Raw genomic sequence first — 16,304 nt, forward strand, 5'->3', positions numbered from 1 at the left:
AAATGTCAAAAATCTATGATCAAGGAAGAAATGAATCATATGTCTATATTACATTATCCAATATCATTGACTCAATGATCTCGGATCCAATATATAATATGATAATCTAATATCCCCCTAATGCTTACACGTCCATCTTGAACGACGTTTAGATCACAACTGAACACGGCCATCATGAAGAGGCGTTGCGACCATTGCATAGCCATCGCATGCGCCATTCGATCGGCCAGCGCTGGCCACTCATGTAGAGGGGCAATAAGAAGTATGGATGCTTTGCAGATTGCACTATATCCCCAGTATTATAATATTAGTATAGATGATAAAACAATCATATAATATATTGGATCCTATATATGATCATAATATAAATGATCCAATATAAATGTTTGAACATGAACATGAAACCTCCACTTTGGGTTCATATGGAGCTCGGCTCCTATAGAATCCAGGTGATGCTGCAGCAACAGCATGTAAATATTTAATGTTTATCTACTTGTCTTACTAGTAGTGGCAATTAAAATGAGCCCAAGCACGAAACCATTGCTCTAAGTTGATGAGGAGTTGAGTATCCTATTGATTACCAGGTGATACTGCAGAACGAGGTCAACATTCCATTAATGTGTATCCATACTAATATTATAAATGCGAAAGTATCTCTGTCTGTCTGTCTGTCTGTCTCGCTTTCACGCCAAAACTACTGAACCGATTGCAATGAAATTTTGTACACAGTTAGTCTAGAGTCTGAGAAAGGACATAGGCTACATTTTGATGTGGGAAAATATCTTATTTCCATGAAAATATCGATGAAAATGAATTCGCATTGCGCGTGGGCAGCGCTCATCCCGGGGGTCCTGGGTTCGAGTCCCGCAGGCGGAACAAAAAGTTTTCAATGTTCCTGGGTCTTGGATGTGTATTAAAATAATATTTCAAAAATCTTAAATATATTTTATGTATAATATTATAAAAAATCCAGAAATATATCGATGCAATGAACATTTTAGTTCTAATACGATTCAACAGATGGCGTTTTATTTTTTACTTCATTGTAACATAGAACTAATCATACTTATTAGTTACTAGCTGTTGCCTGCGACTTCGTCCGCGTGGACTTCAGTTTATAGCGCGCGATGTCAACAAAATTGGTGTCAAAAGCTTTTATAAAAAACCCTGGTACCCCTTAAATCAATACAGCTGTGCAGTGTGCACACAATAAGTATTTCATTTTTTATATTAAACTTTATATTTTATGCCTAAAGCTTATTTAGCCCTCCAATTACACAACTTTACCCATAAACTATTTATCATTGATAAATTTAAGGTTACGTCACTGCACAGATAAAGTACTGAGTTATTTAATACCGTAGAATAGATATAACAATCTAAAAAAATCGAAACTTAAATGAAAGATGATACCACGTCTTATAGAAAGACTTTTGAGCAAGCGTCAGCGCGATGTAGAAGACGCACGGCGCCATCTATTATGAATTGTTGGAACTAACTTAATTTGAAGGAAATTTACGCATTTTCACCCCCTTACAACCCTTTTTTCCAGTAAAAAAGTAGCCTATGTCCTTTCTCAGGCTTTAGACTATCTGTATACAAAATTTCATTACAATCGGTTCGGTAGTTTTGGCGTTTGGCGTGAAAGCGAGGCTGACAGACAGACAGACAGACAGAGATACTTTTGGTGTTTGGCGTAAAAGCGAGACTGACAGACAGACAGACAGACAGAGATACTTTCGCATTTATAATATTAGTATAGATTATGTGCACACTGCACAGCTGTTTGTGGGTATTTTGATTAATTAAGGGCCGCGCTACACCGGAATGGCAGCGGCGAGGCGAGCACTTTCAGCGCTGCCATTTCGGTGTAGCGCGGCCCTAAGAGGGGTACCACTTACCAGGGTTTTAAAAAGTTTTTAAATTTGACACAAATTTTGTTGACACCGCGCGCTATAAACTAAAGTCCATGCGCGAGAGCTGCCCATGCGCAGCTGAAAAATGAAACGAACACAACTAATCTTTAAGGCAGTTTTTTTTAATAGTAACCAAACCTACATTATATTATTTTTTACTGTTTGGTCCAGTAACTTCATGAATAACAAGCAACAGGCGGGAAAATTCTAAAACAATATATGAGAACTTTATTAATTCGAGATAAAAATGTGCAAGGTGACAATATTTAAAATGTTACAAGCGTTCTCTGTGAAAATACAAAGAAAAAAAATAAAAATACACCTTATAAGCGTGATTATGTTTAGATTTTTTTTTAGAAAATTTACGTTTAGAAAAACCGCCTGTCATGACTTTCTTGACAGGCTATATAAGCTCCATATTATATGAACCTGTTAATTAAAAAAACTAATTTTGAACTAATTTATTTATTAACTATCGATGAATATATCGATATACTTTTTTTCTTAGCATCCCTAATCGAATGAGTGGCACCATGGTGGCAAGAAGCATGCAAGAAGTATAGCATAGACAATATTGTTTTTTTTTTCATTTTGGGGTCCGGAAGACCGTGGTCCTAGGAATTTGGATGCAGACATCATTAATAAAATAATAAATAGATAGGTATTCAATAATCTGAATTGTGAACCCGCAACTTGGTGGAACAAGTAACAACATCAAGAGAGAGATGTACCAGGAAAGCCTCAAATCTCAATACTGAAACAACCTAGAAAAGCTAATTCTGGTGCAAACGCACAGGGAGACCCAACCAGTATAAAAAAGTATTCTGTGGACCCAACCCCACACAGAGTACTTTATTATATATAGAAATCCATACTAATATTATAAATGCGAAAGTATCTCTGTCTGTCTGTCTGTCTGTCTCGCTTTCACGCCAAAACTACCTAACCGATTGCAATGAAATTTTGTACACAGTTATTCTAGAGTCTGAGAAAGGACATAGGCTACATTTTGATGTGGGAAAATATCTTCCATGAAAATATCCAGTGGCCAGCGCTCATCCCGGGGGTCCTGGGTTCGAGTCCCGCAGGCGGAACAAAAAGTTTTCAATGTTCCTGGGTCTTGGATGTGTATTAAAATAATATTTCAAAAATCTTAAATATATTTTATGTATAATATTATAAAAAATCCAGAAATATATCGATGCAATGAAAATTTTAGTTCTAATGCGATTCAACAGAAGGCGTTTTATTTTTTACTTCATTGTAACATAGAACTAATCATACTTATAATTAGTTATTATGTTTTTGTTTATAGTTTTTAATACGTTAGAATAATATGTTTAATAATATTATCACTTGGTATAATAATAATCAATCTATCTTATCTTATAGAACTCCTACTGCATTTATAATATATTAGTAATGCATGCATTATGAATGAATGAATGAATGAATATACTTTATTGCGCACATCACAGTTACAAACACACACATAAAATAAAGAACATATAAAATGAAGAGTTGACAACAGAAGGCGCTCTAAAATAAAGGAGTTCTAGTGTACCGTGTTGGCCTGTATTCCATCCAGAAAATATATCAATGCAATCAACATTTTAATTCTAATATATGAAAACAGATGGCGTTTTGTTTTTTACTTCATTATTGTAACATAACTAATCATACCTACTTTATTATAAACTAGCTGTCCCGGTGAACTTCGTGTCACTTAAAAACCTTCCCTGGACTTCTACGAATGTTTTAAGTCTAAAATTAGCCCAATCCGTTCAGCCGTTCTCGAGTTTTGCGCTTAGCAACACATTCAACGACAACTAGCTGTTGCCCGCGACTTCGTTTTTTTAATTAACAGGTACATATAATATGGAGCTTATATAGCCTGTCAAGAAAGTCATGACAGGCGGTTTTTCTAAACGTAAATTTTCTAAAAAAAATCTAAACATAATCACGCTTATAAGGTGTATTTTTATTTTTTTTCTTTGTATTTTCACAGAGAACGCTTGTAACATTTTAAATATTGTCACCTTGCACATTTTTATCTCGAATTAATAAAGTTCTCATATATTGTTTTAGAATTTTCCCGCCTGTTGCTTGTTATTCATGAAGTTACTGGACCAAACAGTAAAAAATAATATAATGTAGGTTTGGTTACTATTAAAAAAACTGCCTTAAAGATTAGTTGTGTTCGTTTAATTTTTCAGCTGCGCATGGGCAGCTCTCGCGCATGGACTTTAGTTTATAGCCCGCGGTGTCAACAAAATTTGTGTCAAATTTAAAAACTTTTTAAAACCCTGGTAAGTGGTACCTCTCTTAGGGCCGCGCAGCGCGCTACACCGGAATGGCAGCGCTGAAAGTGCTCGCCTCGCCGCTGCCATTCCGGTGTAGCGCGGCCCTTAATTAATCAAAATACCCAAAAACAGCTGTGCAGTGTGCACATAATCTATACTAATATTATAAATGCGAAAGTATCTCTGTCTGTCTGTCGGTCTGTCAGTCTCGCTTTCACGCCAAACTACCGAACCGATTGTAATGAAATTTTGTATACAGATAGTCTAAAGCCTGAGAAAGGACATAGGCTACTTTTTTACTGAAAAAAGGGTTGCAAGGGGGTGAAAATGCGTAAATTTGTTCAAATTAAGTTAGTTCCAAAAATTCATAATAGATGGCGCCGTGCGTCTTCTACATCGCGCTGACGCTTGCTCAAAAGTCTTTCTATAAGAGGTGGTATCATCTTCCATCTAAGTTTCGATTTTTTTCGATTGTTGATCTATTCTACGGTAGGTATTAAATAACTCAGTACTTTATCTGTGCAGTGACGTAACCTTAAACCTATCAATGATAAATAGTTTATGGGTAAAGTTGTGTAATTGGGGGGCTAAATAAGCATTAAAATTTGGCATAAAATATAAAGTTTAATATAAAAATGAAATACTTATTGTGTGCACACTGGACAGCTGTATTGATTTAAGGGGTACCAGGGTTTTTTTATAAAAGCATTTGACACCAATTTTGTTGACATCGCGCGCTATAAACTGAAGTCCACGCGGACGAAGTCGCGGGCAACAGCTAGTAGAGATATATCTCAACGGCCTAGACGGGAAACTACTAGTGGCGCCGTCTGATAGTAAGTGTTTGAACTCTGAACTACATCGTGTTTCGATTCAAGCGGCAGCCTACATACATATAAATAGCTATATATTTTTAGGTACCTATATCGAGCTATTCCTACTTACAATCGTACACATAAGAAAAAACAAAATAAAACACGTAAATGGTATTAGCTATTTATTTCTTCTTTGGTACAGACTTTTTGCCTTTTTGTACAAATCACATCAAAATACTTAATACAAAGTTACTATCACACAATTTTCAGAGCACTAAAGAACGGGGAGAAGCCTTGGAGAAGCACAAGAAACGCAGGAAGCTCAACTAAAAGTTAACACACATGACACAGTTTATTATTGGGATAATTAAAAGGAACGGGATTTCAAGAAGAAATGATAACGCAATGTTATGGCAGACATTTTTCTTGTGATGACAGATCAAATACTCAAATACATAGATCACAGAACACTCATACTCCTACGGGATGAAATCACGCATTGCCATCTATGTTTAAGTGTCGTAGTCTACTAGCGCTACGTAATGCTACCAAATTATAAAGTCCGTTGTAGCATTACAATGCAATGCTTTTTGGTTGCTTCATTATTTAGCTTACTAATAGTAGTAAAATTTCCAGTTTCATAGTACCACAGGGGCCTGATCATTAACTTTGTCAAAACCTGAGCTAATCCGCGCAGCTCAGAAAACACTTGTAAAGTAAATTGTTCTTTTTTCGTATCATAACAACTTTTACTTCTGAATGGTTGTAACCTGTAATAATTGTCTCTGAACTGGATTAAGAAATGTCAAACACAAACGTCAAATTTGACTCACGGAATTGTTTTTTTTTTAGGAATTGAAATGGCTTAGCCATAACGACTAACGGAAAAATTGTAAATCAAGATGAAAATATAGTTTAAAAAAAATTGATATTTTTTATTATAAAATATACTATTTTCTAATATATAACGTGGTCAATGTAGGAATAGTTACTTTTGCACCGATTTATTGTATTTAAAGGTTATTATTATAAATGTGTAAATGGTTTTATTTATATTTTTTTGGTATTTTATAAGCCCTTTATGAAAACACTGAGAAAATAACACTCCTTCATGTTTATATTATCACAAGCATGGCGATCTAGAGGAGAAAGAATTCTTTGACATTGGCAACTAACTGAGTCGGCAATTAAAAAAAAGAAGAAGAAGGAGACAAAAAAAAAGATAATTAGATATTGTTATTAAGTTTATAGAGATTATGTTATATGCAAGAAATTGATAAGTTTATTATATCCTATACCTATTTGATACCTACGCTAAATAATCTACCATAAAAAAGTCTTAGAAATGCATCAAACTTGTGGATTACAATTACATGCATTACAACAGAATTGATGTCATGAGTTGAACATAGTTTGTTGAACTTGAACTCATTCTTGAACACCTACGTTTTTTTGAGCTTTCAAATAGGTATTATTGTAACATAAACAGGCAATTTATAAGTTTAATAATCCCCTTTTCGTGCCTTGTAAGGCATTTGACATTATTAGTATTGTGTACGCTGAACCAAATATTTTTCAGGATAAAGGATGATTGCTAACACTGAGATACTATAAGTACTACATTTTATAATAAAGAATTGCAAGTGTAATGATGACAAAGTCCTAGGAAGATAATATATATTCACTCAAAAGCTTTAATTAAAAGAAATTTAATAAATACTCGTTTTTAAATGTTTTTTCATTTATTTTCTCACTTAAATATACCTACCTTAGATACATATTCATACACAGCTTTCATCAATAGGTACTATATTTGTCTTACATCTTATTATCAACCTAGTATCAGATAGGCAAGTGGTAAATCTCTTTTATATTATACTTATAAAAATATTTATACAGCGGAAATCTTAAACAAGGTCTTGTCACTTAAAATCAAAGAAGATGAATCAAATATCCCTTGTGTAAATATTAATTTATTATTATTAATGGAGTTCAAATACAAACTTTTGATGAAAGATAAAAACAATATTATAATTTCAGACTTTTATTTGGCAAACCAATAACAATTAGAAACTGCATTGCAAGTTGCAACTATGGGAAATTGCCTGGGATATCTCAGACAGAGAGCGGTCAAGGGTTTTGTGTTCTTTGTGTTGTATTATGTTGTAGAATGCCTCCCGTGTGAGTATCTCTATATACTCACACAGGAGGAGTTCTGAATGTGTCAGAATTGCTCCTCAGTCACCAACGCAAATGCTTCAACGCATGACCACTCTGTCTGATAGGTCCCTAAAACGACCACATCTTTTTAAAATGTATAATACATGAGGACTTACTAAAGTCCTCATGTATTTTAAATTTTAATGTAATAATATAAAACTAATATTATTATTATTGAGGTACAAAAGTATTTTTGGTAATAATAATATAAGTTCCAATGAAAATATTATGTTTTATGAACAATAAGTATGTTTGTTATGCAATTTTTGTTGTCTTTTTGGAAAAAGTACTATAAGTAATGTAGGATTATATTTTTGAGTTTTAGTGACTATTCCCATTGTATATTATATCATATTGTAGTCAAGAGAAGTTATAAATGAAAAAGTGCATATGAGAATTTAGCTAATTTGGATTTTATATTATCAATGATTTAACTTTTCTAGTAGTTTAGGTGTATGTGTGTGTGTTAATATTTATTCGTGAATATACATGAATCTAAAGTTTCAAAGGTTGTGTTGTCAAAATTCTTGTTATTGAGAAAGTAATACCTTTGAATTTACCTCTTTGGTGCAGCGTTTATCATGCATGGTTTACAAGGAAATAGTTTGTGAAATAACACAAAGACCTACTGCAATCAAAAGATTGTACGAAATGCTCCTAAGATAGGTTCCTAAGAAGTACATAGTAAGTCCTCATGTATTTTAAGTTTTAATTTAATATAAAACTAATACTTACTTATTATTATTATTGAGGTAAGTACAAAAGTATTTTTGGTAATACATAATAATATATGTTCCTATGATAATATTATGTTTTATGAACAATAAGTTCCATATGTTTGTTATGCAATTCTTATTAAGTAAGTCTTTTTTGGAAAAGTACTATAATGTAGGTTTTTGTTTTTGAGTAAAATTTAGTGATTTACACTATTCCCATCATATAATACCATATTGTAGTCAAGAGAAGAAGTTATAAATGAAAAAGTGCTCATATGAGAATTTAGCTAATTGGGATTCTATGATATTATCAATTATTTAACTTTTCTATTAGTTTAGGTGTGTCAATGTTTATCCGGAGCATGTTATACATACATCTAAAGTTTAAAAGGTTGTGTTCTGAAAATTCTTGTTAAAAGTAAGTACTTAATATTGAATTTACCTCTTTGGTGCAGTGTTTATCATGCATGTACCAAAATACTTCAGGTTTACAAGGAAATAGTTTGTGAAATAACACAAAAACCTACAATGCAACTATAAGATTGTACCTGTAGGTTTTTGGTGAAAATTCATACTTGTTTTAAAGTAATTATACACAACACTTGTGTTCCTTATACCTTGTATGTGTTTCTTGTGTACTAAATCAATGCAGTCTTAGCTCATCGCACAAATGCAAACCTTATTGTTGACTAGACATATAGGTATATTGTACTAATATACTACACCTCACTTATGTTATTATTCTGAAACCTCACTAACACTAATTGGATTACTAAGGTCTCTACGTCTTTACTTATGTATTACTTCGTGATTAACTTGAGAATACTTAATCGTTTTCCAAAAATTTGGACACTTCGAATGTTTAGTTTTTTGGTTTTAATAACGAATTATTTTCACTAAAATATATGCTATAGACTAAAATATAACTTATTAAGTAACTAACCAACTAAATAGCAATATAATTTAAGACTAAAAAGTATGTAATATTAATAAATAAAATTACTAAAATGAAAACTATTCAGTAAAAGCTACTCGTTGGTTGGTGTTTATTGAATTGCTGTATTTGACGTAAAAGCAAGCGAGCTTATGTCAGAAGTGTTGTCATGATACCAAATGATACGAAATTATTACTCAGTTAACAATGGAGAAGTGAGTTTTGTGTCACGTGACCACTGACTGGCTGGAAAATAGAGGTCATGGTACCAAAATGCGAGCCAGTCAGTATTCTGGCTGGCTTTAAGAGCTCATGATAGAGGGGAGTACTTTATTACATAGTACTAAGATTGTCGACCCTGCAACCCCAGATAAACTGGGAACATGGGGTGGACTCTTGGGGTGGACAAATTACAAAGAAGAGATTTAATAAATATCATAATAATAATTATGCATAACTTTCGATTTCAAAAGACGTGGCGTGGATAATGATATAATTATTATTTATTACCTTTATAAAATTAAAAAAAAAAAAGTCAAATATGACATGAATATGACTGCAGCCATCAATGACTTTGATAGACAAAAATAGCAGACGTTAACAAGAACGAGAGAAATTTTTACTAAATGAATATTTTATATCAGAAATGACTACTCGAGGCCCAATTAAAAATTCTCGAATGAATTTCAAATTTCAAAATGAACCGGCCGAACCAAAAGGTACAAAACCCATACGGGAAGCATCATCTATAATAGAAGTTTTCATTCTAATGATTGTGCACATTTGCAAGAAGATACTATTTTTTGACACCAACTTAAAAATAGCCATCTATTTGGGAGCTCTATTTTTGCTATCCCTCATAGCTGATATTCTTACCTTCCCGAAAACCTATTTTTCAAGAAGTGACAATATGTTTAACCAATACTTTGTGAAAATAGGTTGGTTTTGGACTTTATTTTTAACTGTACCGTACGTGTTACTGACATCGTATACTATCTGCTGTGGTAGAAGAAAGCTTATTATTACAAGCCATTTGATGAGACTTTTCATAGCTACCATATTTTGGTATACATGGACAACAGTTTTTAATGTTATAGAAACTAAATATGGACGTTGTAACTCTATCAAATTCACTGATAAAGTGTCTTGTTTGAAAAATGGCCATTTCTGGAATGGATTCGACATATCTGGCCACTGTTTCATTTTAATATATTCAAGTTTAATATTAATTGAAGAAGCAAGAGCAATAAATGGTTGGGAAAGGATCAAAGATTATATTAGAGATGAAAACCATGCAAGAAGTCTAAATGACAAAACTGCTAGCATTAATCCACTTAAGAATCTTAATACAGATGATTTAAAAACTTTGAAAACCTTATATGAAAAATATACTCCATATGTGAGAGCATTACTTATATCTATTTCAATGCTTCAATTGTTGTGGGATGTCATGTTGGTGTCTACTATTTTGTACTATCACATTATGGTTGAAAAATTTGTTAGTGGTGTCATAGCAATTCTCACATGGTTTGTAACTTATAGAGTATGGTATACCATACCTAATGTATTGCCGGGTTTGCCAGGACAAGGAATATTTAAATACAATTTTGACAAAGTAAATTCAACAAACATCGCAAAGCGTAAGAGATCTAAGGTATTAAATGGTAAACATTTTATGGGTATGCCAATTAATACTAACCAAGAGGTAGAGGAACCACCAGAAGAAGTGAAATGATACTGTTAATAAAATATTTCCTTATTTAGTTAGTTTACAAAAAGGTGACTGGAACTAAGTTTGGTATTAAATATTTAAGCAAAGATGGTTTTATAGATGTTATTGTTAAATGGTTTGTTTTGGTTGCTTATGAATTAAAAAAGGTAATTATTATTGTAAATTTTTCTCAATAACATTTATTACAAAACTTGGGAATATTAATGTTTAGATAAATCAATTAAACAAATGTGTAACTTGGTTCAATATATTTATTTATATTTTAAAACTTTCCATAAACATTACATAATTTCTGTTAAGAGTGTGTTGAGTGAGCTATATTTTATCTTAAATCAAACATTGAGTTTGCAAAAAGACAAAAGTTTGTTATCTTAATCTGGAAATCTACATGACATCATTTTATAAATGACAAAAATGTTGGAAGGTTGGAGATGTTATCACACTGGCTTAGCCCCAATTTCACCAACGACTGTTAAAGTTAACGCCGGAATTAGTATCACATTACCTCTTTCGATTTTCATATGAATGAAAGAGAAGACATTACATTTTAACAAGCTGTTAACACTAACAGACGTTGGTGAAATTGAAAGTCTCCAATAAAATGTATTCTTGTAATTAAATCTTACAATATTTGGTCCCTTTAACACTTCAATATCACAACATGCTTTAATGCATTTTTTACCTAAATATATCAATATGTACAATCACGTGTGATAGTATTTAAATACATTTAATAAATTAATATTTATTACTGTTTTTATATTGTTACACTATCTTATAATACTACTTTGTAATTTAAATATAATACTCTTTTTTAATACTGATTTGTTTCATGTTATACTTTATAATAATAGTCATATTCTACAGGGTGTCTTATATTTTACTTTTTCCTGACATGTTTTTCTCTAAAAACATTCAGTGATGAAAAAGTGCAACAGTAAGACCAATTTTTTAACTCTACTCTAATTTTATATCTGAAAGCAAATGAAATTAGTTGTCGGTTCAAATTTTAGCTGCCATGCTAACAAAATATTTAAATAATTAGCGTAATAATTTTTTGAAAACATAAGCAATGGCAATAACAACAGAAATTGAAACTGCACCAGCAGCTCCAACGTACACTGGTGGTTGAGAAGTGACGATCATTTTTAAGTGAACTGGCAGACTGGGTATAGTTTTTTTAAATGATTCTCGTTTCCTGATACGTTGAAAGTAATTCTCAATATAAGGACGCTTACCTCCTGCCCAGAACCTATCTTCCAAGCCTAATTCCCAAAGCCTTTGTAGAAGAATTCCCAAGTTAATATCAGCAATACTAAAGTTTTCACAGCACAACCAGTTATCTAAAAAAAAGGAAAATATTATAATATTATTATTCAACATTCTAACCATACAATATCTGAAAGTTTCTTTCCTTAGGATCTACTCATTTGGATGGACTACAAATACAAAAATACAAATAGTTTATTGAGCATATAAATGTTGACAAAATAGTTTATAATATTGGTCCCCCAAACTAGGCAAGTCCTGTCCTATGAGGGAGTTTTAAAGAGTACAGGTGTAAATATTACGGCATTACGGCTAACAGACTTAACGGTAACAGTAGCAAAAATAAACAACTTATTGTATAAAACTATAACTTTAGTATAGAGATGCTTTGAGTCCCAGGAAAATAATATAAAATACCTTCGCCTTGCTTCAGTAGTTGTTCTTCTACCTGAGCTAGAACTTCCTCTACAACATTCAGAATCTTCATGTATTCATCTTCATTACTGATAATATCATGTTTTCTGTCTTGTATTTCCGCTTTGTACAATAGAACGTCTTTGGCTTTAGGATTTTCTTCGGCCAGCCTTCGTAGATTTTTTGAGCTTGTTAAATCTCCACCTTGTAATTATCAAATAAATATTTGTTGTATTATTAGTAAAATTACTTTAGTATTAAATAGATTAATGGAAATTGTACTTAAAATTCATTCTGTGACATGAATAGGCTATATACCGATAAGAAAAAAAATAGTCATCATGACTATTTTTTTTCTTATCGGTAATTGAAAGACACTTAAAAATAGAAACATCGTTGAAAGAATGACTCTGATAGCTTAAAAATTCACCAAGATATGCCAATTCAAATATCTCATAAAAAAGACCTGCCCGAAACGCTCCATACAAAGTGCTATGAAAGTATGACGTCAGTCTTTCGTAGTTTGTACGCATCGGGAGACAACTTTGTTCGACAGGTATATTAAATATTGCGTTTATGAAAGTGGTTTCATAACAAAAGTTGCTTTTAATTGCATAAGTTATCGAATTGTAAGTATACAAATATTATGAAATTTAATTGAAAAAAAATTCGACTTGAATATCCAACTTTGAAGACGAATAACAAAAAAAATACAAATGCTATCAAGCTGAAATTTTGGGAACACATTTTTTACCGTGATTTCTTTTATTTTATTAACAAAATTCGCTAATCTTTGAGCTTGTCATAATCCCTATTAGATAAAACAGACTAAAATAATTTTTAAAATCTAGGACTCTGATATACTTAATTTAAAACATACATCAAATAATAAATGTTTGTTTATACACAATATAAATAAACATTTATTATTGGATGTATGTTTTAAATTAAGTAAGTTTATCATGAAGAGTCCTAGATTTTAAAATTTTATTTTATACACAGTATAAACAAACATTTATTATTATATATTAAATGGGTGGTTCTATTTTTTGGTCCCATTTGGCCATTTTTGTAGAATCAACTTTTTTAAAAGATATTACGAGAAAATTTTGTATTCAAGCTTGTGTATGTATACTTGACTCTGATCCGAATTGCCTTAGTCTGCTATTTATATTTACAATATAAATAGATGGATAGTAATGATGCAACAAACGGAAATGAAAATCGATAAGATGGAAATTTAAAGAATTGGAAGGAAATGAAAAATTGTGAAAAAAAATATATATGGAAGTGAAAAAAATTAAGGAATTTCATGTTATATAAACAGAATACTTATTATTGTTTTATTTTTACGAGTAATAAGACCACTGTTTTTATTTAAGTCTCGTCTACTAAAAAAAAATAACAAAAATATAAGACTTTTGTTAGACATACATTATTATTTTATTTTAAAAAATGCAACCAATCTTTAGTTCTAGTGTATACTTTACGTACATGGAATGTTGATTGTATATGATACTAATAACTTACTATTAAGTAAATATAATAACAATAACTATTAACTTATTAGATTTTTTAAGGAAAACACTATTATAAGAAATAGTTTCACAAATCGCAGCGCCCACTAGTTTAGTAAACTCTTGAAAATAATATCCCAATTTGTTACACACCACTTTAAACATTAACAGGCATTATAGATATAGTACAACAAAAATATGTATAATGTCCCTGTAACTAATAAAGGTACTTATTAAAAGAAAAATATGCAAGGTTATTTGAACATAATTACATATTTAGTTTCATTATGAGATTAACATGAAAAATACTATTTGAAGATATATTTTTCACAATACATGGCAAAGCAGAACTATAGACTTCATTTGATAAAAAAAATATATTTCTAAATATCAAATTTTGACCCCAATAAGCAAATGGGACTGAAAAAATAGAATCACACAAATAGTGGTTTTATCCAAATGCATTAACACCAATTACCTACTTTTTAATACTTCTCGAACAGGTAGTATAAATGGCAACTTGGGACTTCCACATAAATGCTGATGGAAGAAAGATCCAACAGTAATCACTCCAGCAGGTAATGCCTCTATCAGCTCACGAAATCTGTTCACATTCATCAGAACTTTGCTGTCTTGTGAAACTTCTAAGAGTGGAGTAGTTTCTACAAATTGAAAAAAAAATACAGCTATTAAAATGCAGATTAAAGATCAATTCAAAAACCAGTTCAAAAATAGCAGAAAGTTCAATAAAAATAATAGAAAGTAAAATAGTACATACTGTGAAAACAATGCAATACAGAGTGTGTTATATTAATGTTAAACAATAATGTTTACCAAGAATCCACAATACAATTTATTAAGCAAGAAAACAGCTCTTACCAATTTATGGTAGGTGCTCAACATGCAGTACACACAAAAAAGATGCAAATGACAGCTCACCTTGATCAAGGTAAAGTTCTAGATAATCCATAATCCTGGTCGAATCGGGAATTATGGCATTGTTCACTTTGAGAACTGGAATTTCACCTCTTGGATTAATTTCAAGAAACCACGGAGAGTACTGTTCGCCTTTGGTAATATCAATTACAATAGGCTCAAAGTCAATATTTTTTTCATAAAGTGCCATTAGAACCTGTGAAGATAAACGGATTTTTGTTTATGTTTTAACGCATTTTATATCAAAACAAATAATTCTAAACGTTTAAAATAAAATATATTACCTTCTGGGAATAAAAGCTGTAGTAGCTGCAATACAAGATAATATTATTTGTTTTCAATCCATTTGATACAGGAGTAGAATTTAATTTTGGGATGTGCAATTTATCCAAATATTTTTGTACGTAATGCATAGTGAAAAATTTTCACTGGCACGTATTTTTATCAACAAAAATTTTATAAATTAAACACTTTGCGAAATCTTCACAAAGCCGGCTTCAAAATAACAGTCTCTACCAACATAAGGAAATTAAAATCAGGTGATAAAATCTTTGACGTAGGCACAGAATATATATTAGTAGTACCAAGACGTAGGTAACATAAAAAAATTTGGAAAAAATAGTAATTTAAGTGGCCCATTCATTATCCTGCATTACAGTCCGCCGTGCAGGACTGCAAAATGGACATAGCTCACACAATACCCTACTTTGCCGTCCATCTAGGGATGTGATATTCGGAGCGTGCGAAGTGGGTGGAGGGGGTAAAGAAAGAAATCGTCAATCTTGTTTTGAAATTTTTAAAAATTGGTCTTGTGTTTGTATCGTAGACTGCAAAAATTAACAGCAGAAATAGGTAGTCAGTAGTTATAAATTTAATGTTTTTCCTAAATCCACTTGGAAATTAGATCAAATATAAATGGATAGCTACTGTAAAAACGAAAAAGTAAGTGATTCGATATAACCTAAAATTGCATTATCAATCAAATCCATTTTATTTGAGTTGCATTTTATAGGATATTAATTGAGTACCTAACTATTGTTTTAGTGTTGATGGCTCACCATGGTCTCCAAAACCCGACGACTATTACATTTAAATCCAAAGTATCAGGTGGAAGAAACAGTGACTCACAAATGACGATAAACCAGATACTACATCAGGTTTATCTGATCTTTTTGAAGCTGGAGATAGAGTTTTGAATGAATTATTATTTTTAACAAAAATTAAAACCGACTTCCAAGGTAAAAACAATAATAACATCCTTATAATATGAACTAAAAAGTATTAAACAAGTTTTAGATGAAAGGGGTAGAAAAGTTGAAATTATTATGCCCGCATTTTGAGCAAAACAAAACGAGTAGGTACTCTCAAGAAGAAACCGAAAGGACTTATTATATTTCTCGAGTTAGAATCCATATTAACTTTAACACTTTTAACTTAGATCAATGATTGGTCTCGCGCGCGCGCTCGACCGCGAGCGCGAGACCAATCATTGATCTAAGTTAAAAGTGTAATGCAAAGACTCAGAAACATGA

General features: G+C 31.5%; 3 protein-coding genes across 3 annotated transcripts in view; 1 reads left to right on the forward strand and 2 right to left on the reverse strand.

The window, feature by feature from the left end:
- Positions 1–3,604, reverse strand: part of LOC121738633 (chromobox protein homolog 1-like) — a 34,677-nt gene extending 31,073 nt beyond the window's left edge. The window contains exon 1 of the mRNA XM_042130826.1: positions 3,600–3,604. The gene's annotated coding sequence lies outside the window, so the exon portion shown is untranslated. The remainder of the gene's footprint in view (positions 1–3,599) is intronic.
- Positions 3,605–9,482: 5,878 nt separating this feature from the next.
- LOC121738903 (acyl-coenzyme A diphosphatase FITM2) lies at positions 9,483–10,866 on the forward strand. The gene has a single exon (XM_042131172.1). It carries the CDS (start codon positions 9,551–9,553, stop codon positions 10,637–10,639), a length of 1,089 nt encoding a protein of 362 aa, XP_041987106.1. The 5' UTR covers positions 9,483–9,550; the 3' UTR covers positions 10,640–10,866.
- Positions 10,867–11,174: 308 nt separating this feature from the next.
- On the reverse strand, positions 11,175–15,294 carry LOC121738904 (ganglioside-induced differentiation-associated protein 1). The gene is made up of 5 exons (XM_042131173.1): positions 15,057–15,294; positions 14,776–14,968; positions 14,319–14,498; positions 12,323–12,523; positions 11,175–11,979 (listed from the first exon to the last, which is right to left on the reverse strand). The coding sequence occupies exons 1-5, from the start codon at positions 15,183–15,185 to the stop codon at positions 11,678–11,680; spliced, it is 1,005 nt and encodes a 334-aa protein (XP_041987107.1). The 5' UTR covers positions 15,186–15,294; the 3' UTR covers positions 11,175–11,677.
- Between the last annotated feature and the right edge of the window lie 1,010 nt (positions 15,295–16,304).

The sequence above is a fragment of the Aricia agestis genome, chromosome Z (assembly GCF_905147365.1).
Source record: "Aricia agestis chromosome Z, ilAriAges1.1, whole genome shotgun sequence".
Lineage (NCBI taxonomy): Eukaryota > Metazoa > Arthropoda > Insecta > Lepidoptera > Lycaenidae > Aricia > Aricia agestis.